At 41.6% G+C, this 27,144-nt stretch overlaps 1 protein-coding gene across 5 annotated transcripts in view; it reads left to right on the forward strand.

Moving 5' to 3' along the window:
• The window catches only part of HERC1 (HECT and RLD domain containing E3 ubiquitin protein ligase family member 1), a 3,987,333-nt gene that overhangs the window by 77,167 nt on the left and 3,883,022 nt on the right, over positions 1-27,144 (forward strand). For all 5 annotated transcript variants that reach the window (XM_044077739.1, XM_044077741.1, XM_044077740.1 and 2 more), the window contains exons 2-3: positions 17,139-18,094; positions 18,996-19,091. In XM_044077739.1, the coding sequence (XP_043933674.1) occupies positions 17,165-18,094; positions 18,996-19,091 (1,026 nt within the window). In that variant the 5' untranslated portion in view covers positions 17,139-17,164. The remainder of the gene's footprint in view (positions 1-17,138; positions 18,095-18,995; positions 19,092-27,144) is intronic.

Here is a 27,144-nt window from a genome sequence, read left to right on the forward strand (position 1 = left end):
CCTCCATAATGCCAGCATCCTTTTAAGAGGGTCTAACACAAACAAATAACTGGTGTGAACACCATGGATTAAAACTCAATACAAAGAAATGTATTGTAGCGCTCTTTGGGAAATTGTCCACCCAGGCTAATTACTTAATTGATAAAACAATCCTAAAAGTTAACCTGTTAGTTAGGGTTCTGGGAACATGTATATAGACAGCAGTCTGGCATTTGACCCATACACAACAAGATAGCAAGGAAATCATTGTATGTTGCCCATCTTCTAAGCTATGGTATGGCATCTAGGTCCAAGGAAGCAATAGTACTGCTCTACTCTGCCCTTATCAGACCAGTCACTGAGTACAATGCTCCCTTTGCCATATTCCTAACTAGGCACTTACAGCAGTTGGAGCACCCTCAAAGGATCCTCGCTAGGAGAATCCAAGGTATGAATACCTTGTCCTACCTCTGTACTCCATGTCCCACAGGTTACTGAGATCTGAACTTAGCATAGAAGGTATCCTCAATTCCTTCTCTGATGGATCTCTTGCACATCTGCAAGACAAACTGCGCCAGAAACACTATTTCCAAGGACTCCGACTTTGCCTGCTACATAAATAGAACCTGCTGGAAGGACCAATATATGTCTCAAAGGATGCCCACACTATGGAATAAGCTCCTCATCTACGTGAAGCGGAGTTCATTCCTGACCCTATTCAAAAGAAGCCTTGATCACTGGATGGGAAATAGCAAATTCACCCCCAGTCTGGTTCCAATGTCTGTGATGAACAGAGGTCGACAGTAAATAAATTAATCCCCAACTACCACACCCCCTCACATAACCCATAGTTACCTCTTTTCTAACATATCCCACCACGTAGGTGTCCAAGGTACTCTGGGTTGAGTTGCATGGGTTTGCAAAGATCCTGGTAGTTATCTGGTATAAACTTATGAACATGTCAGTCTAAGAAAGAAGCTCCATGGAGACCAGTACTAGATTTTTCCTTTCTCAATCAATTTGTGAAAATTCAAATGTTCTTGTTCCCCTTTCAGGTTTTTTGGTAATTCTAGATTTAAAGGATGCTTACCACATTGCTATAGCCTCAGATTTCAAATTTTTTTTTTTTTTTGAGATTTTCTGTGTCTGTTATTACACCTTCAGTTCTTTGCATTACCCTTTAGATTATCCATTATTCCAAGAGTGTTGACTGTGTCTAGCTCCTGTGATAGCCTGTTGCAACCAGCAAGGTAGCTACATTCTCCCTTATTTAGATGACTTGCTTATCTTTGCAGAGTTTTTTTTCGGTGTGTGTCAGGAATTTTTCACTTTGGTAAAAGATCTCCTTCCCACACTGGGTTTCCAGGAGAACATTCAAAGACCTTGTCGTACTTCATCCTACAGAATTGTATTCCTGCGTACCTTCTGGATACATCATTTCAAATAGTGTTTCTCCCACAGGAAAAAAAAGTAGATCTTTATCTAGATCTCTTCCCGAGTTTTCCCACTCAGGAAAAGATTTCAGAAAGGAAATTTGTAATTTTTTGTAGGATTCACCATATCTATGATTCTCATAATTCCTCTAGCTGGAATCCACATGAGAAAGATTCAGTGATTAAAAACAGGTTCCTATTACATTATCGAACTTCAACAAGTTCGAACCCTATATGGTCGAAACCATATAGTCGAACTTGCTGAAGTTTCGAATATATAAAAAAAATAAATAAAAGATGCAACAGTAAACTAACTGTTGCAAGCAAGGTGGCAACCCCCCCTGCACCCCCCACACCTCTCGCTCTTTAAATATACCAACTCCGAGACCGCACTATAGTGCGGAAAGGGAATATTTCCCTTTACTGCACTGTAGTGCAATCTCGGAGTTGGTATATTTAAAGCGGTGGGTGCAGGGGGCTCCTCTGCTTGCAACAGTTAGTTTACTGTTGCATCTGTTTTTTTTTTGTTTGTTTTTTTTTTTACCGTGTTCGAAGTTTTGAAACTTTGAACAGACAAGTTCGATGTTGTCGTGTTCGAAGTTTCAAAACTTTGATCACGTAATAGGAACCCCTTAAAAACAGTGTAGTTCCAACATTAAGGACCCCCCCCCCCCCCCGATTTTTCAAATTTCAGTTTTGGGGTTTGTAAAAAGAGAACTACTGTGGTAGAAAGACCAGTTTTAATTGAACTGAGGTCTCCCTTTCTCCCTTCCAGCTCCACTACAGTCTGTTGCAACAGATGCATCTGACTTTGATTGGAAAGTTGTGCCACTAGGGGATAAAAGTATGAGGTCTTTGGAACAAAAAAGATGGAGCCAAACACACAAACCTCAAAGAGATTTTGACAGTAGTAAATAAACTTAAGTCTTACTCATTTTCAGGACCACAGGTGGTCAGACAGTACCACAGTGGTATGGTGCACAAACAGGGGAGTCTAGATCACACCCTCAGTGCAGATTAGCTAAAGTAGCTTTGTATGCAGGAATTCAACACAGTGTCACTCTTACAGGTATCTGACAATTCGTCAGAGCAAAATATTGTAGCAGACAAGCTGAGAAGGACCAGGACAGACCCTAATGAATGGAAATGAAATCAGAGGATCTGCTGACATTTTTTTTGAACCCTTATTGAATTATCACTTGTGATATATACAAACTTACATTTATGTAAAAGTAATCGAAACATATTAACAAGTTCACATTTACAAACTTTATACATCATGTGTATTGTTACTAATATAATCAAAACAACATTACATAGTGTTCAAATCCTGCCTTCTGTTAAACCTTATTCCTCCTACAGAACATTTTTGTTCAAGTATTTTTACTACAATTTCCATTTCTTTCCTATGTAATTTACTCCTACCCTTTTCTAAAGATCCCACTTCCTGTGCTTTTGTCGCTGTTACAGTATTCATTACTTTAAGTATAGTTGGTTTAGATTTTAATTTCCATTTTTTAGTAATATAAGTGCTCCATTGGGGAATTATTGTTTCTTTTGCTACCATTTTATGGTAGGGTTCATGTCATCCAAGAAAGGCAAATGCCAGTGTGGAAGACAAATTCCGCACAAACTTAGCCATCTACAGTGTGTGCTCTGCCTAGGGCATACCCACGACCACAAATCTTGTCCCATTTGTCAGGCCTTTGTGCCCAAGACTCTCTAAGGAGAAGACTTTTCTACTTAGCCATTTACTTGGAAAATCAGCACTTAAAGTTGTTAGCTGAAAGTGTGATGGAGGGATCCTGTGGACCCAAGGCTGAGTTGGTTACAAAAGCGGAAGGCCAAAAAGTCGAGGCCTGAACCTTCTGCTGTGCCTGTTACTACAGACTTCTCTCTTGAGGTGGATGAGAGCCCGAAGATGCATATAGTTCCTGGTTCTAGTTCACAGGCTGAACCCGATGTTGAGACTGCCTTAGATCTGACCACAGGCATTTCTTCAGAGGCTGAGCAGTCATCCATCTCAGGTGTACAGAGGGGAGTCTAGGCTCATGATCACCGAAGGCCCAAAGTTGATTCCTCAGATCCTTGTGCGGGAGGAAATTCTGTCTGATATTATTGAATGTAGGCCTATGTCTGGGCCTCCTAAGCTACATAGGGCAGACCCATAGCAAAAGAAGAAGCAGAAGACTAAGCACTTGTTCCTCCAAAGATCCCCAAAGTGATTGGCAACAGTTTACCCAAGGTCTTTTCAAGCCCCTTATGGCCCTTAAGCCCCCTTCAGGTGTTTCAGTCCCTGCCGCCCTGCACTGCTTCCCTACATAAAAGGGTTAGGGAAGAGGTTTCATCAGAGGAAAAGGTATTCTCAGAAGATGAATCTCTGGCCTATTCCTTGCAGATCCCCTCCCAGTGAGATTTTGCCTTCCCACAGGAGGACTTCAGTGCGGCTGACTCATCCATGGAAGAACTCTGTTTTGATGAGGCTCTGGTCAAAATGAGGGATCATTTTAAATGGGATAGCATTCTGGAATCTATAGTGCAAAAGAGATAGTATGATCTTCTGCAGCTGGAATCCCCTAGCCCTTCAGCTGTTCCTCATGTGTTTCCTGCACTTCTAGATGCGGATGGCATCCGCATCCCAGAACTCTGATTCCCAGTCTCTTGCTCCTAAGAAGCCTGACTGATTTTACAAAGTACCTGAGGACTGCAAGTTCCTGTTCAGATTTTCTTCAGCAGATCCATCGGTTATTTCTGTGGCTTCAGTCAAACCATCCAGGTTTTACTACCTTCCACCTCTTTCCTTCCCTCAGATAAGGATAGCAAGATCCTGGAAAGGCTGGGGAAAGAAAGTGTACACCTGCCACCTTGACATTTAGGCCCGTTAATTACCAAACTCGCATGACCAGATTAGCTGTAGAGCTTCTGTCTCAGCTTTCTCAGGTCATTTCTGATTTGCCTGACTCCGAGAATAAGACTTTGGCTATATCCCTGCTTTGAGCCTCCTCTCAAGTACCCCACCACGTCATCAAATACAGCTATGATGCTGCAGAGACTCCTACCAGCTCCTCTCTGTCTGTCACTGCCATTCTGGGAAAGCATAACCCAAGACTTCTGGGTTCTCTCTATTATTCAAAAATGATATTTTCTGGTCTGGGACTTCCTCCCTTCAGGGGCATCCCCAACCAGCAAGGGAACAACTAGCTTCCTTGCCAGAAGTACTGCTAGACATGCGGAGGCAAGGAACCATTCAGAAGGCTTCTCAAGACCAAAAAGGAAGAGGATTTTACTTCCGAAATGTTCCTAGTGCCCAGAAAGGATAGTCCATGGAGATCTATTCTGGACCTTTCTCTCCTCAAGACCTTTCTGAAGGTGCCCACTTTTCGTATATTAACTCTTCAGACCTTGTTTCCCCTTATTCTACTGGATATCAAAGATGCATACTTAAACATTCCCATCCACCCCACTTAAAGGAAGTGTTTGTTTCTCTGTGACTTCCTTGCATTTTTAGTTCTCTGCCTTGCCCTACGGAGTCTGTACAGCACCAAGGGTATTTACAACATGTCTAGCTGATGTGATTGCATACCGCAGGCATCAGAGCATCCACGTTTCCCCTTATCTGGACAATCTCCTCTGTCTGGCAACCTCCCTGGAGGTCTTGGAGCAAAACATCCACTTTGCCATTTCTCTTCTACAAAGTCTGGGATTCACCATAAACCACAAAAAAATAATTCTCACCCCTTCTCAGGATCACATCTTCTTGGAGTGCAAGATTCAGACAGACCTCTTGAGGGTCTCTCTTCCTTCTCAGAGGACCCAGGACTTCGTCTCCTACTTGCAAAAGCCTTCTACCTTTGCATCACATTTCAGCCAGAGAGTTTCTCAGGGCTTTGGGCTTCATGGCATCCACCATTCCAATGCTACCTCTGGCCAAGTTTCACATGAGAAAACTCAACTGATTCCTAAAATCAGTTTGGATGTAGCATTTGCATGCTCTGGAGTTTACAGTTTTTTCATCCCCTATTTGAAGAAGGAGCTCCATTGGTGGATCCAACAATTGTCACTCTACACGGGACTCCCTTTGCACCCTCTGCCACCAGTCCAAAAGCTGTTCACAGCTGCCTCAAATGTGGGCTGGGGTGCAGCCTTCTGAAAATTGAGAGCACAAGGGGTATGGTCCCCATCTCTACAAAGGGAACACATCAGTGTAAGACAGATGAGGGCACTGCTACTAGCCATTCACAACTTTCATCCTCCCTTCTTCCCAGGACCTTTAAAGCTGTTCACAGACATTGTGATGGTCCACTGGTATGTGAACAGGCAGGGTGGGGAGGGACAAAATCTTACCTACTATGCAGGCTGGCAGTCCAGGCTTGGGAGTTGGCAGGTCAGTGTCAGGTGACTCTTCAGGCAATGTACAGTCCATCCAGCCAAAATTGTGTGGCAGACACCTTGAGCAGGTCCCTAATACAGTCCCACAAATGAATGCGTCAAAGGGATCTGTTTCTGGACATTGTCCACCAGTGGGGTATACCTCAAGTAGATCTCTTTGCCTTCCCCAAGAACAGACAACTTTCACAGTTTTGTGCTAGAGTTCCACACCTTCTGGTTTGGAAGGTGGATGTCCTCTTGTTCTCTTGGAAGTGGATGTTTCTGTATGCATTCTCACCCCTCCACTTCCACTCATTCCAAAAGTCCTGTCAAAATTTAGCAGGACAACCCAAAAAACTTGCTGGTAATTCCCTTTTAGCCAAGACACTTCTGCATTTAGCCAAGGGCAGTCACCACAAGTTACCTCACAGGGTGGACCTTCTCATATAAAACAAGGGCAGTCACCACAAGTTACCTCACAGGGTGGACCTTCTCATATAAAACAAAGGAACTCTCATCCATCCCCACTTATCTACCCTCCAGTTGACTCTTTGGGTGATGGTGTTTTAATTCCTTTTAGACAACTCTTCTCTGAGGATGTGCTAATTGTCCTGCAGAAGGCCAGGAGACCCAATGCCAAAAAATCCTACCTGTCTAAGTGGAACAGATTTTAATGTGGTGTCTCTCATGAAGCCAGGATACACCATCAGTGGAAGTCCCCTTGGTTCTTTCTTGTTTGTTTGAATTGCTCATTGCTGGCTTGGTTTACTCTTCATTGAAAGCCCACGTCTGTTATTTCTGCCCGTTTCCCTTTATCCCCTGCTCTAGCTAGCAGATTTGAGGCTAAACAATTTCTTAAAGGCATCATTCACATTAAACCTTCCAGGAAAACCTGCCCCTCTTCTCTGGAATTTTAATTTTGTACTCATAAAGCTGAATCTCCCCCTCTTTGAGCCAGCTTCATTAGCTTCCCTGCAGCACTGCTCCTGGAAAACAGTACTTCTTGCCTTAACTTCAGTCAGATGTGTGTCTGAGCTACAGACCCTAATGGCCTTGCCCCCCCCCCCCTTTTGGTCTTTCATAAACGCAGAGTATCCATGCATACAAAAACCCTTCCTTTATGCCAGGATAGTCAATGAGTTGTCACTTGACCAGTCCATTCATTTATTTATCATCTTTCCTTCTCCCCAGAATTCTAGTAAGAACTTGCTGCACACCTTAGATGTGCATAGACAACTTAAGTCTTGTCTAAATAAAACCCATCAGGAAATCAAATCAGCTTTTTGTTTCCCGTCATCCCTGGGATCTTGAGTTGCCTGTTTCCAAGCAGTATATTTCTACTTGGATTTCTAAAGCAATTTTGTTTTGTGATGTGAATCATGGTAAGACCCTTGCCTCTTCTGTAAGGGCACATTCCACAAGGGCTGTAGCTTCATCTGGTACTTTCTTTAAGGGACTAGATACTAGCTCTGTTTTTGAAGCAGCTACATGAATTTCTGTGCATACCTTCAGTAAACATTACAAATTGGATGGCATTTCTAAGGCTAGGGCAGGTTTTGCCTGAGCCATTCTTCATGTCTTTCTGGAGAGCTTGATTGCTTCTCCCTCAACCCTTTCCTCATGAGCTTTTGTACTTTCCCTCGTAAAGAAAACTGCAACAGATGTATAGAGGGACATAAAATAGTTGTGTAAAATCTTACCATAACAATAGATGTCCTCTTTTTCCCTGTTGCAGTATTCCACTCCTTCCCCCTGATTTTTTGGTTCTTTACCTTGGATGTTCATACTCTACTCTCCTTAGGCTGGCATTCCTCCTGGGGCATTCAGTTCTGAGGTTGGTGCGTGCGTACTCTGCTTTTATGGCCAATGTATGATAGCAGCCTATGTGTGACGTACAACGCATTCTACACTAGTGAAAGACTTTTGTATACTGGCCGATGTCTTGTTGCCTATGACAGAGAACTCCCCTCATAAAGAATACTGCAACAGAGAAGAGAGAGACATCTATGGTTATAGTAAGTATTCTTTATCCTGCAGTATTTTGTAAGCCCTACTGATTATCCCTAGCTTCTGTTTTACATTCACTTAAAAACTCAACCAGTGCAGGTCTTTCATTTAAGATTCAACTTTCCTTTTCTGTTTGTCTGTACGGTAAACTCTGTTAACTGGAACTCAAGCAGCCGGCAAAAAAAAATCGAAGAAATAACAGTACAATTTTCATGTGTTGCACTTCCCCCTGCAGAAAAATACCTTGCCTTTTTCGAGTTTTAAAAAGGAAGATAGGAATAAATTCCCTCTTTCCCCAACTTGAGAACAAGTCAAACCAAACAAATAGTATAGGGTACAGTATTAGTCAGGAGGACTTCCACGGTGGTATGGTGGTAGCGTTGTTACCTCACAGCAAGAGGTTCTCCCGTTCGATTCTCGGCTTGGCTTGGGAGTGCTTTCTATGTGGAGTCTGCATGCCCTCCCCGCGGTTGGGTAGCGTTCGAAAGACATGCGTGTGTAAATGGGCGTTCCTTCGTTGAAGGTTGGGCGTCGAGCTGGCACCTCGGCGTTTCGTAAAAATCTACTGCCAATCATTAGCGGACCAGAGTTCCGCTGTGGTGACCCCTTACCGGGAAAAAGCCGAAAGACAAACAACAGCAACAGTATTAGTCAGGACTGTTTTTAATAGTAACTCTCAAGCAACCAAAAACTACAGTTATTCGGCATCTAACAATCACTATGGGTGCTGGTTAACTGAGAGTTTACTGTACTCTATCAGTCCCTGATAGGGAAGGCAATCACTAGCCTGTAATCCAAATACAGTATCTTATTGGCCCATTTCCATTCTTTTACCTTTCCCTATCTGATTATTTGATCCTAACCTTGGTTACCTTGCCAGCTTCCTCCAGTAGTTTCCAGCCCCCTTATGCTTATTCTCTTTACCCCTAATTTCTGTCATCTCCATTGCGAGAATCTCATTAATCCATTACTATTTCTTTTATTTCTTAGTGGCCTCTCTTTTACTTTATGAATATAATATTCTGTATGACTTCTGTTATTCTTCTTAAGGGCCTGCATCCAAAATCCCATTCTTTCCTTAGTTAAATTAACCCCTGTTTTCATCACAATCACCATCCCTTTCCATTTTGAATTGTAGTTTTCTGCTTCTGTCGTATAAAAAAGCTTAAACTGTGTAGCTCTAAAATATTCTTTCAAATCAGGTAGTCCTAAACCTGCTTGTTCGATTGGGAGAATCACTTTCTTCCACTTGACTCTTTCCCTCTTCCCAACCCAAATAAAATCGTTCAGCTCTTTACTAATTACTATCCGCAGCTTCTGTTCTGGTTGATAAAAATGTAATTGACCTGTGTTTAAAATTAAAGGTAATAAAAACATTTTTACTGCTTGTAACTTGCAATCCATCTCCATAGGCAAGAGCTTCCAGTTTCTCAGTTTTTTGTATGATCTTTTGTTTACTCTCTTCCCACATAACCTTAGTTGCCATTAACAGAATCCTTTTTGACCCGTACTCCTAAATACTTCATTTTATCATGTCCCCATAAGTATGAGTATTGCTGAAGCAATTTGTGTAGATACGTAGTTTATACCTATATAGCCTTTGTTTTATCCCTTAAAAAAAACAGTACTGCTGTCTCAGAATGCTCCACAACACTGAGATGTCTTTTTTTCTGATTCCAGCAAGTAATGTCATTTGCAACTAACACCAACTTTTCTTGAACACCATACCAATTATATCTTTGAATTTCTGAGTCCCTTATTTTCTTTGCCAGTGGTTCTAAATGTAGCGCATTTAAAGGTAAAGGAGGACATCAGGGTCTTCCCAGATTTGATCCAGCTGTGGGGAACACCTCAGACAGTTATATTCACCTCCATTCATAACAAACAACTGGCAAACTTGTGCTCCAGGCTTGCATGCAGCCCTGGAAAATGGTTGCACTATAATTTCATTGCACTGGAATGCCCCTATATGCTTTTCCACTGATATCCAGGGCCATTCTGAAGATTCAGAAGGACTACACAGGTCATTGAGGTGACTCCCTTCTGGGCCAGGCAACAGTGTTCTCCCTTGTTTTGGAAATGGTCAAGCGTAGTTACCATAAGCTTCCTTACAGACTGGTCGTACTCCTGCAAAGACAGGAGTTTGATACACTTCAACTTGAAATATCTTCAGTTAACACCCTGAATAATAGACAGTATTTTAGGCATCAGCTTTCTGAGGACGTGTTCTGGGTATTAAAGAAAGCAAAGAAACCTGCTTCTAGGAAATCTTGTATTAGTAAATGTGGTTATGTTGGTACCACGTTAAGAACAAAGACCCTATTAAGGCTAATGTTTCTCTGGATGTTCTTCGTGTTTCACTGTTGCAGTCATAACTGTAGGGTGCTCCTGCCGGCAGGCAGCCCGAGGTCGGCCAGAATCCCAAAGTCTGGGTCCGGCGTCGGCTGTAAAAGCTAGTATCCTGACGTCAGTACGCCTTGGTACATAGCCCTCAGCCGACGCCATCTTCTCCAGTCTTTCTTGCCGTGCGGTGGAAAGCAGCTCGCAAAACGTTGGTTGGCGATTTTCGAACAGCATTCTTGGTTGTTGTCGGTCCGAAGTTGTTACTTCTCTTCTCAAAGCTAAGTACCCGTTGGGAATCTTTTTCTTGTTCCTCCGATGTCAGAAAAAGTTAATAATTGTATAGCGTGTGGGAAACAAATACCTCATAAAGATTTCCACTCTTACTGTCTACCTTGCTTAGGCCCTGACCACGACGTTTCTTGTTGTCGGTTCTGTGCCAGGTTCAACTCTCGTACTATCAAACGCAGGTACGACTGGGCTTTAAATTATTTTGGCAGACGCTTCAATTACAGAATGTCGTCGGATACTACCGGAGTTCAAAAGAAGCGCAAAGATAAAGACAGGCCTCCGAGGTCCAAACAGGACTCGTTGCAGCTGGAGCCAGTGTCCGGTTCGGCTGTCAGTGAGGCGCTTTTGCAGCCCCTGTCGTCCGCCGCTTCTGAACCGATGGCCGATACGGACTCCCATGGGGAGCCATCAAGGCCCACTATTTTAACTGCTGCAGGACCTTCGGATGTCGCTCCTTCAGATGGGTCCGGAACCGCTGTGCAGGTACCGGCTTCTGAGGGAGTTTTCAGGCCTACTCACATTACTATTTCAAAGGCAAAGACAAAGACTCCTAAGTCTAAAGTTTCAGCTCAAGCTGCTTCTGAATCCACTCCCAAGACACAAAAACAATTATTGAGGATGGCTGAAGACTTGCTTACAATGATTAGGGGTTCTCACCCCCCTCCTGAGAAAAGGCCTCGACAGGATGTTACTCTGGATTCTTCTGACCAGGCCTCTGTCTCTTCTGTTTCTTCCTCTGATCAGGACTATTCCTTCCCCCCTTATGAGGATTCGGATGCTGAGGAATCTTTGCCCTCGGCCTCTCCGCCTGAGGATTTTTCTTTTGGGGAAACCTTGCATGAGATGAGGGAACATTTTCATTGGGAAGGACAGGAATATTCTGCTTCCAAAAAGAGGCTTAGAGAATTTCTTCTTCTTCCTCAGCATAGGCCTTTAGCTATCCCTCCTGTTTTGGACATTGTGGATGATGCTTTTCTGAGGCTAATTTGAATCCTGATTCCATGCCTCCTGCTCCTTCTAAGCCTGATAGATTTTATAGGGTTCCTGACTCTCATTTATTTCTTTTAAAAATCCTTCTGCAGACCCTGAAACTATTTCTCAGGGTTCTAAGGCTGCTAAGGTTGCTACTTCTAAAAATCCTATTCCCTCTGAGAAGGATTCTCGTGCTTTAGACAGGTGGGGCAAAAAGGAATATACTTCTGCTACCCTTTCTGTAAGGGCATTAAATTGCCAGTTTCATATGTTTAAATACCAGCAATTTCTTTTGTCTGTTTTAAAGCAAAAGCTTGCTTCCTACCTGGTTGTGCAGAGGATAAGGAACTTCAGGATGTTTTGCATGCTACTGAACAGGTTAACAAGCATAGCTTACATTGTGGTTTTGATGCCTTGGATGCTTCCTGCAGGGCTGCTGCCTCTGGTACTGTGATTAGGAGACATGCCTGGCTTCGTGAACAAAGTTTGCCTGAACAGGTTAAGGCTAAGTTATTAGATGCCCCTGTTCAACATGATGTTCTTTTTGGTTCTAAAGCTGAGGAAGTTATTAAAAAGATGGAAGAAAAGGCAAAGTCCATGCAGACTGTAAAAGATTTCTTGCAGGTTCAGCCTCCTAGATTTTCCAGGAATTGGCCCACTAAAAATTGGTCCTTTCCCACGCCTGACATGCCTCAAAGGGGAAGATATAGACGCTCCAGAGGTCGTGGTCAAGGCCAGACCTCTTACAGATCTAGACAATGGACTGCTTCTTCACCTAGAAGGGGAGAAGACAGATCCCAATCTCAAAGAAAACAAACTCAATGACTCTCTCGGTTGGGCTTCAGGACCTCTTTACCTGGACGCCCCTCTCGGAGGAAAACTGTCTCTTTTACAGGAATTGGACTCGTATTACCCAGGACAAATGGGTATTGGATGTGATTTTAAAAGGTTACAAGTTCCACTTTCACACTTTGCCAAGGACTCACGGTTGGCCAGATCTGCCAAAACTTCAATGGTCAGAGGCCTTAACTCAAGTGGATGTTCTTCTGGCCATGAGAGCCATAGAGCCATAGAGCCTGTTCCACTCTTGGAAATGGGAAAAGGATTTTATTCAAGGCTGTTTCTGGTTCCCAGAAAACAAAACTCTTGGAGACCTATTCTGGACCTTTCTGTGTTAAACACCTTTTTGGAAATTCCAAAGTTCAAGATGCTCACTCTGCAACAGTTACTTCCAATGCTCTCTCAGGACGCCTGGATGGTGACATTGGACTTAAAGGAAGCCTATTTGCATATCCCTATCAGACAAGAACGCAGGAAATTCCTCAGGTTCAAGGCAGGTTCGAGGCACTTTCAATTCTCTGTTCTGCCCTTTGGTTTATCTACTGCCCAGAGTCTTCACCAAGTGCCTGGCACCAGTAGTGGCTTACTGCAGACTTCAGGGGATTCAGATTTACCCCTATTTGGACGACTGCCTTATTCAGGCAGACAGCAAAGATCTTCTGCTTCAACACCTAGACTTCGTTCAACGTCTTCTCCTCTTACTGGGATTCTCAGTGAACATAAAAAAGTCACACTTGATCCCTTCTCAACAAATGGTATTCTTGGGAGCCCTCTTAAACACAACCTTACAAAGGGCCTACCTCACTCCAGAAAAACAAACTCAGCTGGCTTCTACTTTCAACACCTTGGCAACTCTATCTCAGCTCACTGCAAGGAAATTCCTGCAGGCTCTGGGCTACATGGCTTCCTGCATTCTGTTGATTCCAAACGCAAGGCTTCACATGAGAAAGCTTCAATGGTATCTGAAAAGTGTATGGTCACAGCATCATCACGATCTGGATATTCTGATTCCTCTGATTACCTGCCTCCAGAAGGAGTTCCTCTGGTGGTCCAGGGCATGCATTGTGAACAAAGGAAAACCTTTTCGTCTCCCTCAACCTACTCAAATCCTAACCACGGATGCCTCGGATTATGCTTGGGGAGCACATTTTCTAGACAATTGCCAGCAAGGAACATGGACAAAGGACCATCTTCACTGGCACATCAATCTGAAAGAGATGTTGGCAGTTCAAAATGCCCTTTTGGCCTTCAAGCACCTTTTACAACCAGGGCCTCTGCTAATTCGCACAGACAGCACCACGGTCATGTGGTACATCAACAAACAGGGGGGATCTCATTCTTACCCCCTTTGCAGACTGGCTATGAGTTTATGGGACACAGCTCTAAATTTGAATCTGCATCTCCAGGCTCAATTCATTCCAGGAAAACAAAATCTTTTAGCAGACAGCCTGAGCAGAAACATTTCAGATCCTCACGAGTGGATGCTAGACACCAACTTGTTCAAAAGGATTACTGCAGTTTGGGGATGTCCCCAGATAGATCTGTTCGCATCCCATCTCAATCATCAGCTGCCTCGCTTTTGCACCAGGTCCTTCCACAAAACAGCATGGAGAGTGGATGCCCTGTCTTTCAGTTGGAGAAGTCTGTCTGCATATGCCTTCCCTCCTCTTCCTCTACTGCCTCGGGTGCTACTGAAGATAAAGCAGGACAAGCCCAAGCTCCTCATCTTGATTGCTCCAAATTGGCCTCGACAGTTTTGGTATCCGACTCTAAAGCTCCTGTTCTCGGGGCCTCCTTGGATTCTTCCACTGAACCCTTCGCTTCTGTCCCAGCATCAGGGTCAGTTACTACATTCCAACCTCAAGACCCTTTGCTTGGCAGCTTGGCTCTTCAAAGGAATTTGATTGCCTCTAGTCTTCCCAAACAAGTTTTGGATGTTCTTTTGGAAGCTAGACGGCCTAGCACTAGGAAATCTTATGCCTCTAAATGGAAGAGGTTTTCTATTTGGATGCAGGACCGAGGTTCTGATCCTCAGGTTCCTGATCTCTCCTCTATTTTGCTTTACCTTCGGAGCTTTTATCTAAGGGACTTTCATTTTCTTCCATTAAGATTCATGCTTCTGCTATCTCTAAGCATTTCAGTTCTGATCCTGCTGTTTTTTCACATCCTTTGCTGAAGCAGTTTTTGAGGGCCGCTAAGAATTTGCGGCCTCCAAGGACCCCTCCGGTCCCTGCCTGGGATCTTAATTATGTTTTAGAAAAACTTACTTTGCCTCCTTTTGAGCCTGCTGCATCTTCAGATATTAAGTTTCTATCTTGGAAGACTGTTCTTTTGTTAGCTTTGACCTCTGCCAGAAGGGTCTCAGAGTTGCAAGCTCTTATGGCTGTGGAACCTTACCTTATTTTCCATCAGGACAGAGTATCCTTGAGGACCAATCCTACTTTCATGCCTAAGGTGATTTCAAAGTGGCCTTGAATCAGACAATTCACCTTCCTACTTTCTTTCCAAATCCTCAAAATAAAGGGGAAAGGATTTTGCATTCATTGGATGTGCACAGACAGTTAAGATTTTACTTGGACAAGACTAAAGATTTCAGAAAGTCTAACCAACTGTTTGTTTCCTTTGCCTCCAGTTCACTTGGAAAGCCTATTTCTAAACAAACCATTTCCAAATGGATTGCTTATGGGATCAGATTTTGTTACACTCATCATGGTAAACAGTTTCCTGGAACCATTAGAAGTCATTCTACTAGAGCAGCTGCTACTTCTACAGCTTTTCTCAGAGGAGTACCTACCAAGGATATCTTGGAAGCTGCCACTTGGAGTTCAGTGCATACTTTTTCCAAGCACTACAATCTCCCTTTGTTTTCTAAGTCTAGGGCAGGCTTTGCCTCTGCTGTCTTGCAGGGTATTCTTGCCTCCCCTTCTTCTATCTAAAGCCTCCTCCCTCTCTACACTGCTTTGGGATTCCACCCTACAGTTATGACTGCAACAGTGAAACACGAAGAACGTAGTACAGTTGTGTACACCTACCATAAATGTAGATGTTCGAGTGTCTTCACTGTTGCAGTCGGGGTTTCCCTCCCTCCTATCCCCTCTTCTTCTTCTCTCTTTTGTGGTGTATTTGTGTTTCCTTGTTGGATTCATTTTTGATTTATTGGGGTATTCTGACATCTAGGACAAGAAAGGCTGGAGAAGATGGCGTCGGCTGAGGGCTATGTACCAAGGCGTACTGACGTCAGGATACTAGCTTTTACAGCCGACGCCGGACCCAGACTTTGGGATTCTGGCCGACCTCGGGCTGCCTGCCGGCAGGAGCACCCTACAGTTATGACTGCAACAGTGAAGACACTCGAACATCTACATTTATGGTAGGTGTACACAACTGTACTTTCTGCAGTATTTGTGAGAGTTATCCTCTGGCCCTTCTTACTCCTGTGTCAAGGTTCATTTATCTACCATTTCAGCACATCCATTCAGGGATTCCCCACTTTCAATGCACTCATGTCATAATGTTTTAGAAGGGGGTCCTGCATACCTGTCCACCTAGAAGGCTGTGGCTCCTCCTTGATCTTAATTTATGTACTGGAAATTTAACTTTTGCTCCATTTAAACCAGCTCATCTGGCTGGTCTGAGGTTCTTGAAATAGGAAACAGTGTTGCTGGTTGCTGTGATTTCTGCAAGAAAAGTGAATTATAGGTATTCATGGTGGGTCAACCTTATGTAATTTTCCACAAAAGTAGGATTTCTGTAAGAACTTATCCAGCATTTATGCGTAAAGTGGTATCAGAGTTTACTTTGAGCCAAATTATCTGTCTCTCAGTCTTCATTACAGAACCTAAAAATAAGAGAGAAAGGATTCTTTACACTCTGGATACCCACAACTGTGATGCTATCTTGACTTGTACTAAAACCTGCAGAAGTTCTGATCAAGTATTCATTTCTTATGAAGGTAAGAAAAATTAACTACAATTGTAAAAGCAGATAGTTTCCAAATGGTTGTCCCCTGTTATTTTCTTTTGTTACTCCCACCATAACAAGTCCATTCTAGGTAGGGCTTTGGCTTTTTCAGTGGGTTTTTGGAAAAGAGTGGACGCTAGAAGTATTCAAGAGGCAGCAACTTGGTCCTCTTCACATACTTTCACAAACTGCTACAAACTAGACTCTCTTCCAGGTCTAGAGCAGGGTTGGCTAGGACCATTTCCCCAGGGGCTGCTGGATTCTCATCTCTCTTCATTCCAAACTTTATAAGCTTTGGCATTCTACCCATGTAGCTAAAGCTACTGTAGCAGTGATCTAATGATGAACCCAGTACAGTTATGTAAGTAAACCTACCATAAGTCTATTTTCAAATGGCTCACTGCTGCTGCTGGTCTCAATTCCCATTATTTTTTTAAGATTTTTGGTGCCAGAGTGTGCACAGTTAGTTTCATTTACATAGCATTACCCTTTGTCAGAGCTGTAGCCTCTCTCTTCAAGTTTGCATGAAAGCTCATAAGGGCTTGGCCCCTAGACTGCTATTTTTTTCCAGGCTAGCTCAAGCTGTCAACATTCTGAGCAGGTGGAAGGTGTGCTAAAGCTCTAGAAACTGGCTGGCTGTTATATTCTTGGCGGGGTGTATAACATGAATAGCTAAGGCTGGTGCTGCAGTGATTTATTCAAACATCCACTGTCATGTTAAGTTTACTTGCACAAATGTACTATGTTGACATGTATAGCGTTCTTATATGGTTGGTGTCCTGAAATGATTTGACAAGTTGAAATGCATGTTGTTTGAATACTGTCTTAGTTTTTATAATTGTTTGTTTTATTTAGTGTTAATTAACATGCACTAGAAGCAATGGTCAACAGCAGTGCTGCAGTGTTTTAAGTAATGTTATTTTAACTGTTTCCTCATTTAATTTCTAGGACTAATGGCTGTAGAGTGACCAACCATGGCTGTGATGGTCCCTCCAGTGAAACTGAAGTGGTTGGAGCACCTCAACAGCTCATGGATTGCAGAAGACAGCGAGAATGTTTCCACCAGAGAAGGAGTCGCCATCTTGTATGCCAAGCTGCTTGCCAATAAAGAAGTAGTCCCCTTACCACAGCAGGTATTGTGTCTGAAGGGGCCTCAGCTACCAGACTTTGAAAGGGAGTCATTGTCTAGAGATGAACAGGAGCACTACTTAGATGCACTTCTCAGCAGCCAGCTGGCCCTGGCAAAGATGGTGTGCTCTGACTCTCCATTTGCTGCTGCACTCAGGAAACGCCTCCTTGTCTTGCAACGTATTTTTTATGCACTTTCCAGTAAGTACCATGATAAGGGCAAAGTTAAGCAGCAGCAACATTCACCTGAAAGCAGTTCAGGATCTACTGATGTACATTCAGTCAGTGAACGCCCTAGGTCGAGTACAGATGCACTCATAGAAATGGGAATCCGAACTGGTTTAAGTCTTTTATTTGCACTACTCAGGCAGAGTTGGTTAATGCCTACCACTGGACCAGGACTTAGCCTCTGCAATGATGTACTTCATACAGCTATAGATGTTATCAACTCTTTGCCACCCTTATCTTTAGCAAATGAAAGTAAAATTCCTCCAATGGGATTAGACTGTTTATCGCAGGTGACTACCTTTCTTAAAGGGATGACCATGCCTGGCTCTGGGGCAGATACTCTAGGGCGTAGATTGGCTTCAGAATTGTTGCTTGGTCTTGCAGCTCAGCGAGGTTCTCTGAGATATCTTCTTGAGTGGATTGAAATGGCACTGGGTGCTTCAGCAGCAGTTAGTGTTGTGAACAAAAACAAAGTGCCACAGAACCAAGAGGGAATGATTGGCTATGACTGTTTTATGAACATTTTATTACAAATGAGGCGTTCTTTGGTAGGTATACCAATTTAACTTGGTAGCATGAATGTGTGGACCGTATTCTGTATTATTTAATTCATCCTTCGTTATCTCTGTTGCTGGCCACATATATATGAGTGTGTGTGTGTATGCATATATATATATATATATATATATATATATATATATATATATGTGTGTGTGTATGTGTATATATATATATATATATATATATATATATATATATATATATATATATATATATATGCACATAGAGGGGTGGTGGCACTGTGATGCTGACAAAGTACAGAACATCATAATTTCAGAAGATAATACATTAGACTTTGTTTTAGTTTTTACAGTTAAGTGACTGATGTTTAATAAAAATTGTAGGATAGTCTAAATGATGTTTGAAGTTTAATTTTAAACTGTAATTATTGCAGAGTTGTTTGGAGGTTATTTTGTTGACTGATGGAGTCTAGCAGCTTTTGCAGATTTTAGTTATGAACTTCTGAATGAAAGTTCTCTGCTACAGGTTAGTGCTAGGGCTTATCCACTTGTAAACAACACCAGACAATAATGAAGCCTTCTATTTGACCAGCATGCAGTATTTACCTTCTTTACCCCCCCACACACTAGTTGGCCAGTGATTTATCCTGGTAAGAATTCTGATGTGTGCATTTACATTCACCATGGATCTCCCAAGTGAAATTGCTACAAAGTCACATCTGTTGTCTTTTTTTTTTCTTTGTATGTAGTCTGACAACCTGCTTTACCATGTGAAGTGTTTTGACTCATTTGTGTAGTTTGTGCAAATTCTTTGTATCTTGGGATGGAGGACAATTTGTGCTGTATATAAAATAGCTACAAGTTTTTAGCCTACAGGTGAATTTTAATCAAGACTGTTGAACTGTCTGGTTAATGTCTTTTGATACAGGGTTCATCTGCTGATAGAAGCCAATGGAGAGAGCCTACCAGAACAGCTGACAACTTGTGTTCTTTGTATGAGGCTGCACTGTGCCTTTTTGAAGAGGTATGGTACCACTTATGAGGTTTAAATGGCCATTATGTACAACAAATAAAGCTCTGAGCAATGGATTTATATGAGAGGTATTTTGCTTGTGCAAGTAATTCCATCATAATTAGCTGAGAGCAAGGATGTGCTGTATGAAAGTAGTACTTGAGTAGCCTATTTGGTACTGCACTGTGTGCTGAGAGCATATATCAGAAGCACAAGGCAAAACATTTGGTTTGATCATTTTATGTGATTAGTTACAGAAATTGGATTATACATACCTCTTACCTAGAAGTAAAACATCTTTGGGTCTGTCCTTCTTTTTCCTAGTTTTCCAGCCTAATCAGTCTTCAGATCCATTTTGTATGATTTCACTTTAGGTATGTCTAACAAAAGGGATCTGCATTTCATAGAAAATACACGCGTCTTAGTGTATCACTTGGCAAATCATGCATTTGAACTCGCACCCACTGGAATTACTTTCAGCAATTTTCTTTGATGTGTTGTATATCAGTGGGATCCAGTGTTGTCTTAGTGCCAGAGATGGAAAAACGTGCCTGAGCTGATATAGGAAGACCCCTTTACTATCCCACAGGATAATTGTTGGGATTTCTTTGTCAGTCCTTGACTTGGTTAGTGTACTTCTCCTTCATTTGGGAATGTATATACACACAGTTAGTGCATGCCATGACATCAGATGCTGTAACTAGGATAGAGGAGTGTGCCTAGCTGTTGTCTCAATAAGATGTTCATTATTAGATTCACAGGTAGCCTAAGCTGTAATGGGTTATATCCTGCCCAAGATATGACAACTGGCCATCTTTCATGTGCCTTAACTTCTTGAAGGTTTCATGGATAGCCATTTAAAATCCGTGGTTATAGCACCAAACCTTCTGAATTTGAAATGTACACTCCCTGCGGGCAGCTAGTGATCAGTCAGCTAGTGTTTAACCAGGACTTGGCTAATAAGTATCCTGGGGAAAACCATCTACTTTCTTTAACTTTTGGTCATATAATGAGGCAAATATGTTTTTAGTGGCATTCAGTAAAAAAATATATATATAATTTTTTAATAAAAAATTTTGGGGAAAAACTGTTTTAAAATCCCTTTTTCTGTAAAATGTTTACTGTTTGTGAAGAAAAGTATAAATAGGCGCTTGGATTGGTGTTTTGGGGGGTTGTAATTAGAAAGTTTACCTCAAAGTTATGAATTTCCTGTCAGTAAGCTCCCCAACTCTCCCAAGCTCTTCTACACACTTTTCAAGAACTTTATTTCAGCTAACCATGGAGCAAACTTCAGGCAGTGTGCTTCTTCCCTTTTATCTGTAAGACGATGAAATCTTAACTGGAGTCTTTGGTAATCGGGGCAGATTTTTTCAGTGTCTTAGTCCGTCATTAAGTGACTTTGCTGTGTCCAAATTGGGTACCTTGAACTGCTCATTATCTACTCTAGACCCTGCTGGCATTGCTCCTTGAGAAGCTGCTAAAGACCGGGAATTAGGCATGTCCTCTGACTGTTAGCTTGTCCATGATGGGCAAAGGAGAACTGCTTTTGTTGCACTCTGAGGGAGCAGTTGAGGCATTACTGCAAAGTGGACCTAGAGTTCTTGATTGCCAGTGAAAGCCCATTTCCGGAGTCTTATTTTCTAGGGAGTCTCCTAGAAAAAAGAAAAAATGTTAGGCATATTTCTGGCCTTGGAGGAGGGATAGGGAGAGTTGGCAGGGTTTTGCTGAGGGCTTATCTTAGGCCTTTAATTTCTTAATTGCAGGTTCTTTACTGAGTTTAAGAAATAATTTCTTCTCTGATGTTGATTCCCACTTGAACAGGAATATGACTGGGAATATAATTCTCCAGTACCTGTGCCATAGGAGATTTTTTTTTTTCAGATTCCCCTATGAGGAGTTATCTTTTTCTGAAACTATAACCAGTATGAAATAATTGTTTCCTACTGTGCTGCAGCTTTAGGGGATGTTTTCTTGGCAACCTGCAGAAGGCCTGAGAGTCAAGTACTGCTCCTAAAAAGTCCGATAGACTGTATGAGGTCTCTCAGTCTCATACATTCCTATTTTCTAATCCCAAATCAGATCTTGCAGTTATTTCCTTGCAGAACAGTTGTCAAAAGTTTTGTTGGTAATGTTCACAAAATTTACTAGAGGATGGCCAGTTTGAAATTTTAAATTCCTCTTTAGATAGAGAGGTTCTGTTTGGATCATTGTTTTCTGAGGTCCTTAAAAGATTTGATGAAACAAGAATATTTAATTCAGGTTACACAGATTTTTTAGCCCTCCAAAGTTTAATAAGTCTTTTCTTCGCAGTGCAAGATCTTTTATAGCATACAAAACAGATCGTCTCAGCAAGGTACAGGAAAGCAAAATTTCAAAAAGCAATGGCCTGCAGATTAAAATAACAAAAAAAAAGGAAAGGTGGAGCCTCTCTGAACTAGAGATGGTCCAGAAAGTCAGACTGTCTGTATACCTCTTCAAACCCAGTTCCCCAAACTAGAAACCCACCAAATCTTTTCCTAACTCTAGGCCTTCATTTTCCTCAGTGGAATTAAACTCGAATAGCTGGGTTCTGACAGTCATTTGAAAATGCTTGCAGTTAGCAGTGAGACTTCCTTCCTGCTTTTCAGGGGATTCCTTTTCAACCCTCAGACCAACCTTCTCTATTTCCTCTGATTTTGGAGCAGATGCTGTATTTTGTGGGTTATAGAGCCAGTTTCCCCAGAAAAACAGGGAAGGGATTGAATTTATTCAAGTATTCTTTCTGGTTCCAAAGAACGAAGGAATTTGGAGCAAGTCATAGACTATTTATTTCTAAATCTTTTCATCAAAGTCTCAGTTCAAGCTGCTTTTCTTTCAGGCCTTGTTGCTACTTACTCCACTTCTAAGTTTTCTGGTATCTTTGGATTTAAATGATGCTTATCACCACCTTCCAATTTGAAAAGATGTCATGAGATTTTTTTTAAGATTTCTTGTGTTTGGCTTACATTTTCATTTACCTGTCTTACCCTTTAGATTATCTACATCTATGAGGGTATTTACAAAATGTCTGGCACCAGTTATAGCCCATTGTAAGTTGCAGGGCATTCACATTTTCCATACTTAAATGATTGTCTTATGTTTACAAACTCTTGTAAAATGTCAGGAACCTCTGGGCTTAGTTAAAGGATCTCCTCTTCAGTCTAGTATTCCAGGTGAACTTACAGAAATTCATTTCCTTCTCCCAGCATACATTTTCTGGGATGCCTTCTGGATATATCCCTTATGAGGACTTTTCTTCCACAAGACACAGTAGACCTTTACAAGAAAGAGTTTCTGAATTTTCCACCTGGACTCTTGACCTCATCCAAGGGAATATCTCAGGGATTCTGAGTTTTGTGACCTGTACATTTCTGTTGATTCCTCTGGCCAGACTTCACTTGAGAAGAAAGTCAGTGCTTCCTCAAATCTGTTTGGGCCCAACACCAGAACCCACTTTTCTTTCAGATTCCAGTACTGGGGTTTGTCAAAAGGGACTTACTTTTGGAGCATGGGAAAGTTATCTCAGTCCAGGTCACCCTTCCAGCTAAAACTCTATTGGTAACCACGGATGCCTCAAACTTTGCTTTGGGAGATTTTTCCAAGGGGATAAAAATTCAGACTGTGCGGAGCAAAGAAGACAAATGGAAAGGCATAAATATCAGAGATGATGGCAGTGATAAATGCTCTCAAATCTGTAAATCATCTTTAGTCTCCAGGAGTACTGCTAGTAGTTGCAGATAAAACCACGGTGTTGTGATACATGAATGTGGGGTGACCCAGATCTTACCCCCTTTTGCAGACTTGCTGGAGGCGAACATCTCCTCTCAGAATAAGAATAATAATCCTCTGTCCATGATTTACTGTGAAGGTAAGGAAAAATAGCAACCAGTATCAAAACTATTTCTAAATAATTGTCTCATGCTATTGTTTTCTGTTGCTCTCAGACACTTCCAGACAAGATCAGAGTCCATTTTATCAGGGCTTTGGCTTCTTCTTTGACTTTTTTTTTAAGGGGTGAAATGTAGAAGTATTCTTGAGGAAGCAATTCCCTCCCTCCCTCCCTTCTAGTAACATAGCAAGGGTGAGGAGATGGGGGCAACCGGACCAAGTGCAAAGTGTTGAGTATGCAGTCAGGAGTTCCTGCTACATGCATTGCATTTCAGTGTACTGAAATGCCAGTACATAAAGGCATTTCCTCATTCTTTGATTTTTTTTTTTTTTTTTTGTGAATGGGGTACTTCAGAGACCAGCACTGGGTGGTAATTGAGCCAGCTATGGCTCTGCTCCCTCAGTTCCCCAGCTTTCTCTTGCATTTGTTGCCAGGGTGTGGATGTTTTCTTTTTTCCTAGCATTTACCTAAGTAACAGGACTCTAGCCATGCTTATTCTGAGGCAAGAAAGGTCTGAAGATTTGGTGCCCTAACCACTGACTATAGTTGTCATATTCTGGTTAGAAGGTAACCCTTACAGCTTAGGCTATTGCAACTGTAATTTATTTGAGCATCTACCATTATGGTAACTTAACTTGCACAGCTCTATTTTCTTTTTTGTTACTTGCACTTCGAATCATGATTCTGATATTCATTATAAAAGTTCCTTTCATCATTGCCTAAGAAATATGAGCCATTTAAATGTTTGTGTGGATATTATATCATGAGCCATGATCTGTGCATGTATTACTTCCTGGGTGGAGAACATGATAGCAGACACTGACGTGAACCCCGGCATTTTTATCTGGGCACATGAAGATATCGGATGGTGAACTTCAGTGTTGTCTACACTTTGCAAGAGTGTCCATTACAAAAATTGGAAGAAATGTCCCTCATGCAGTCTTAGGCCAATGATAGCACTCTGGTAAGGATAAGAAGACAGAAGATAAATATCAAAATCAAGTCAAAGTCAATGTCAAAGTAAACTTTATTGTCATTTAGAACTGCACATTTGTAGCCTAAACAAAATTTTGTGCATCAGCTCAATTCTTGAGATTACAAAGGAAAGTGAAACAACACATACAAGTAGAGCAATAAACATAACTAACAAATGCAGTACTACTCCCAGTACATGGAACAAAGAGCAGAGACGTTTACCAATACTCGTATACAAAAAAAATATCCTCCCCTTAGTTAAATTAACTGGCGTATTAATAGTAATACAAAACACACTACAGATTTGAATACTGCCTATCTTATTTGTCTAATATTGTACTTGAGTGGGTTAAATACTGATTATGGATATAAAAATAAGTATTGTATTTACTTGGAATATATGCAAGTATATATTGTATAAATAAATAAAAAATGACTTATTTGTCCAGACTCCTGGGACTAGTGCCAGAGTTCAGAAGTCTATTCACTTTAGGGTAGAAACTGTTATTGCAGTATCTGATGCAGGACTACAAGATTCAATATCTCCTGCCTGATGCCAGATGTTTAAACAGACCATGTGCTGGATACGTGTCGTCCTGTATTATTTTTGTGGCCTTTCTGAATGCTTCTTGCAGAATAAAGATGTATCGATGGAAGACTGGAACCTGTTACTTTGCAATCCTCACCATTCTTTGTAGTGTCTTTCTTTCTGTAACTGTGCAGCTTCCAATCCACACTGTTAGGTTGCAGGTGAGGATGCTTTCTATTGCACCTCTGTAGAAAGTGGAGAGAATGTAAGGAGCCTTCTTAAAACGTGGAGGGGTTGGTGTGCTTCCTTGACCAGTTGACAGTTGTTTCCCAACCAGGAGAGATCCTCTGATATGTGTACAACCAGGAATTTCATACTCTTAACCCTCTCTGTACACAAATATCAGTCAGACCCTGCTTTGTATGAGTGCCATCCTAGAGGTCGCGTGGCTTGTTACTAGTGCTTCCTTGACTTTTATTCAGAATGTACATTTGTTATTTTCCCAAATTTGTTTTAACATTTGTCTTTTTTAAAAGTGTTTTCTGTATTAAAGTACTGTAGTAAAAGTTAAGTCGTTATGGTTTGGGTCATATCTCCTTTTCTTGGCAGATGTCAAGAGAACCAGTCGAGGTACACACAAGCATTCTTGGAAAGTGCAGTCAAGAATGTTGGCTTGCCCACACCTTGATTAAATGGCTGAAGGTTAGCCATAACCGGCTGTTAATTGGAAGGTGGCTGTTCAAGTGTGCATGTTTGTGTGTTGTAGAACATTGTGGCAGAGGATTCATCTTCCTAAGTTCAACACTTTCCCTGTACTCTGTAGGTTCGGATGATTCTTGTCGAGAAAAATCCATTGCAGCCTTTGTACTAGGGCTCATAAGAGAGGTCTGAGCAATACACATGAGATACTGTTTGTGGGCATTTACTCAAGACTGACAAAGCATGGAAAAAGCCTTGAAATTAGAGATTTTTCATCAAAAAGGAAGGAAAAAAAGCTAGTATTTCAATTTTCCTTGCATATTATCAGTTGCACTTCAAGTTGTCTCTGACTTTATACTGTTTTTTTTTGCTTTTTCTTTGTACCTTTTAGCTACATGAGACCAGCTAGAGTGGAAACCAATCCAGTAAAATTCAGCCAGTTGAGTCTTCGGACTTCGAATCTGTAACAAATCACAGTTCTGTCACTACTGTCTCTCTGTACCTTTAGGTTTAAGGTCCCAGGTAGGCAAGAATTTCAGGAGTTTAACTTTTAAAGTGCGTGCAGGGGAACGTCTGGTCACTGTAGCAACTAGGAGGTAGCAGCAGGAAAAGCAGTACTTAATGTAATAGTGGGATCTATGTTTACTGATCGAATCGCAGTTTTATCAAAAACAGACCAGCAAAACTTCCTTTAACCGAAAGGCCATATGATTGTAAATACCTTCATGTAACGATCATAGTTGGCCAACATAAAGGAAGCAGAATGTAGTGCTTACACATTGGTAACGTTCGGTATAAGGAAACCTGCCCTTTCCCCAGAGTAGTGTTGTATATCGTATAAGCTAAACAACATTACATAAATTATTAAATTCCTGCCCTTTTTTTTAAAAAACAGAAACATCTTTATTTAATCATCACTTATGACATGGGCAGTCATACAGTTATATAAATGAAAATCCACACTGACACAGTCCTAGTTGTAAGCATTTTACATCACAAACCATAGTGCACACTCCCAGTTGCAAACGTTATACATCACTTATCTACCCAATCATTTTCAATCAAACATTACATAGCTCATTTAAGTCCTGGCTTTTTTAAACCTCATTCCTCCCCTGTATGCATTGTTCCCACACTTTCCAGTTTTCCTCTGCAGTTTGCTCCTACCCTTTTCTAAAGATCTAAATTCCAGTTTTATCTCTGTTACTATATTCACTTCTTCTAGTGTAGTTGGTTTAGATTTTGTTTTCTGTTTTCTAATAATTGCTTTTTTGGCAGCCACCATAATTAGACATAGCAAGGCCTTACCATGGCTAGGCAGTTCCGATTCTGTATAATAGCTCAGAAAAATCATCTCCCTTATCATACCCAATCTGCCCACCCAGCATCACTGACAGTGCATCCCACATGGAATCCTTAAAGTCTGCCAACTCATTGCACTCCCAGAAACTATGTTCCCAGTTACCTCTTTCTTCCCCATCATACCTCCAACATTTGCTTTCTACCAGAGAAAAAAGTCTCTGGAGTCTATTTGTTGTATAAAAGTATCTACGTAAACATTTTCAAGCAAAAAATCCTAAATTTTCTGGAATTTGTTGCATATTGGGGGAGACATATTTATATTCTGCCATTGTTTCTTTATGAATTGCTTATCTGATCACTCTTCCCAATCCTTTCTAACCTCCTCTGGCTGATTCTTATAGTTATCGTGCAATATCATATATGCTGTACTAATTATTCCTTTTTTAATGGTAGCTTCTATTCTAGATTCTATTAATAACTGTACCAGTACTGGTCTTTTGTTCAGGAGCCCCATTTCTTTTTGCCTGTACTCTGGTATCACTCCTTGATAGGGAAGGCAGTCTCTAACCTGCAGTCCAAATAAATTCTTGGTGTCTTCCCATTCTATCATGTTTCCATCTCTAATTATTTGCTCCCAGTATCTTGGTTCCTTT

The sequence above is a fragment of the Protopterus annectens genome, chromosome 7.part0 (genome assembly GCF_019279795.1).
Source record: "Protopterus annectens isolate FY-2018-M chromosome 7.part0, PAN1.0, whole genome shotgun sequence".
NCBI classification, from domain to species: Eukaryota; Metazoa; Chordata; order Ceratodontiformes; family Protopteridae; genus Protopterus; species Protopterus annectens.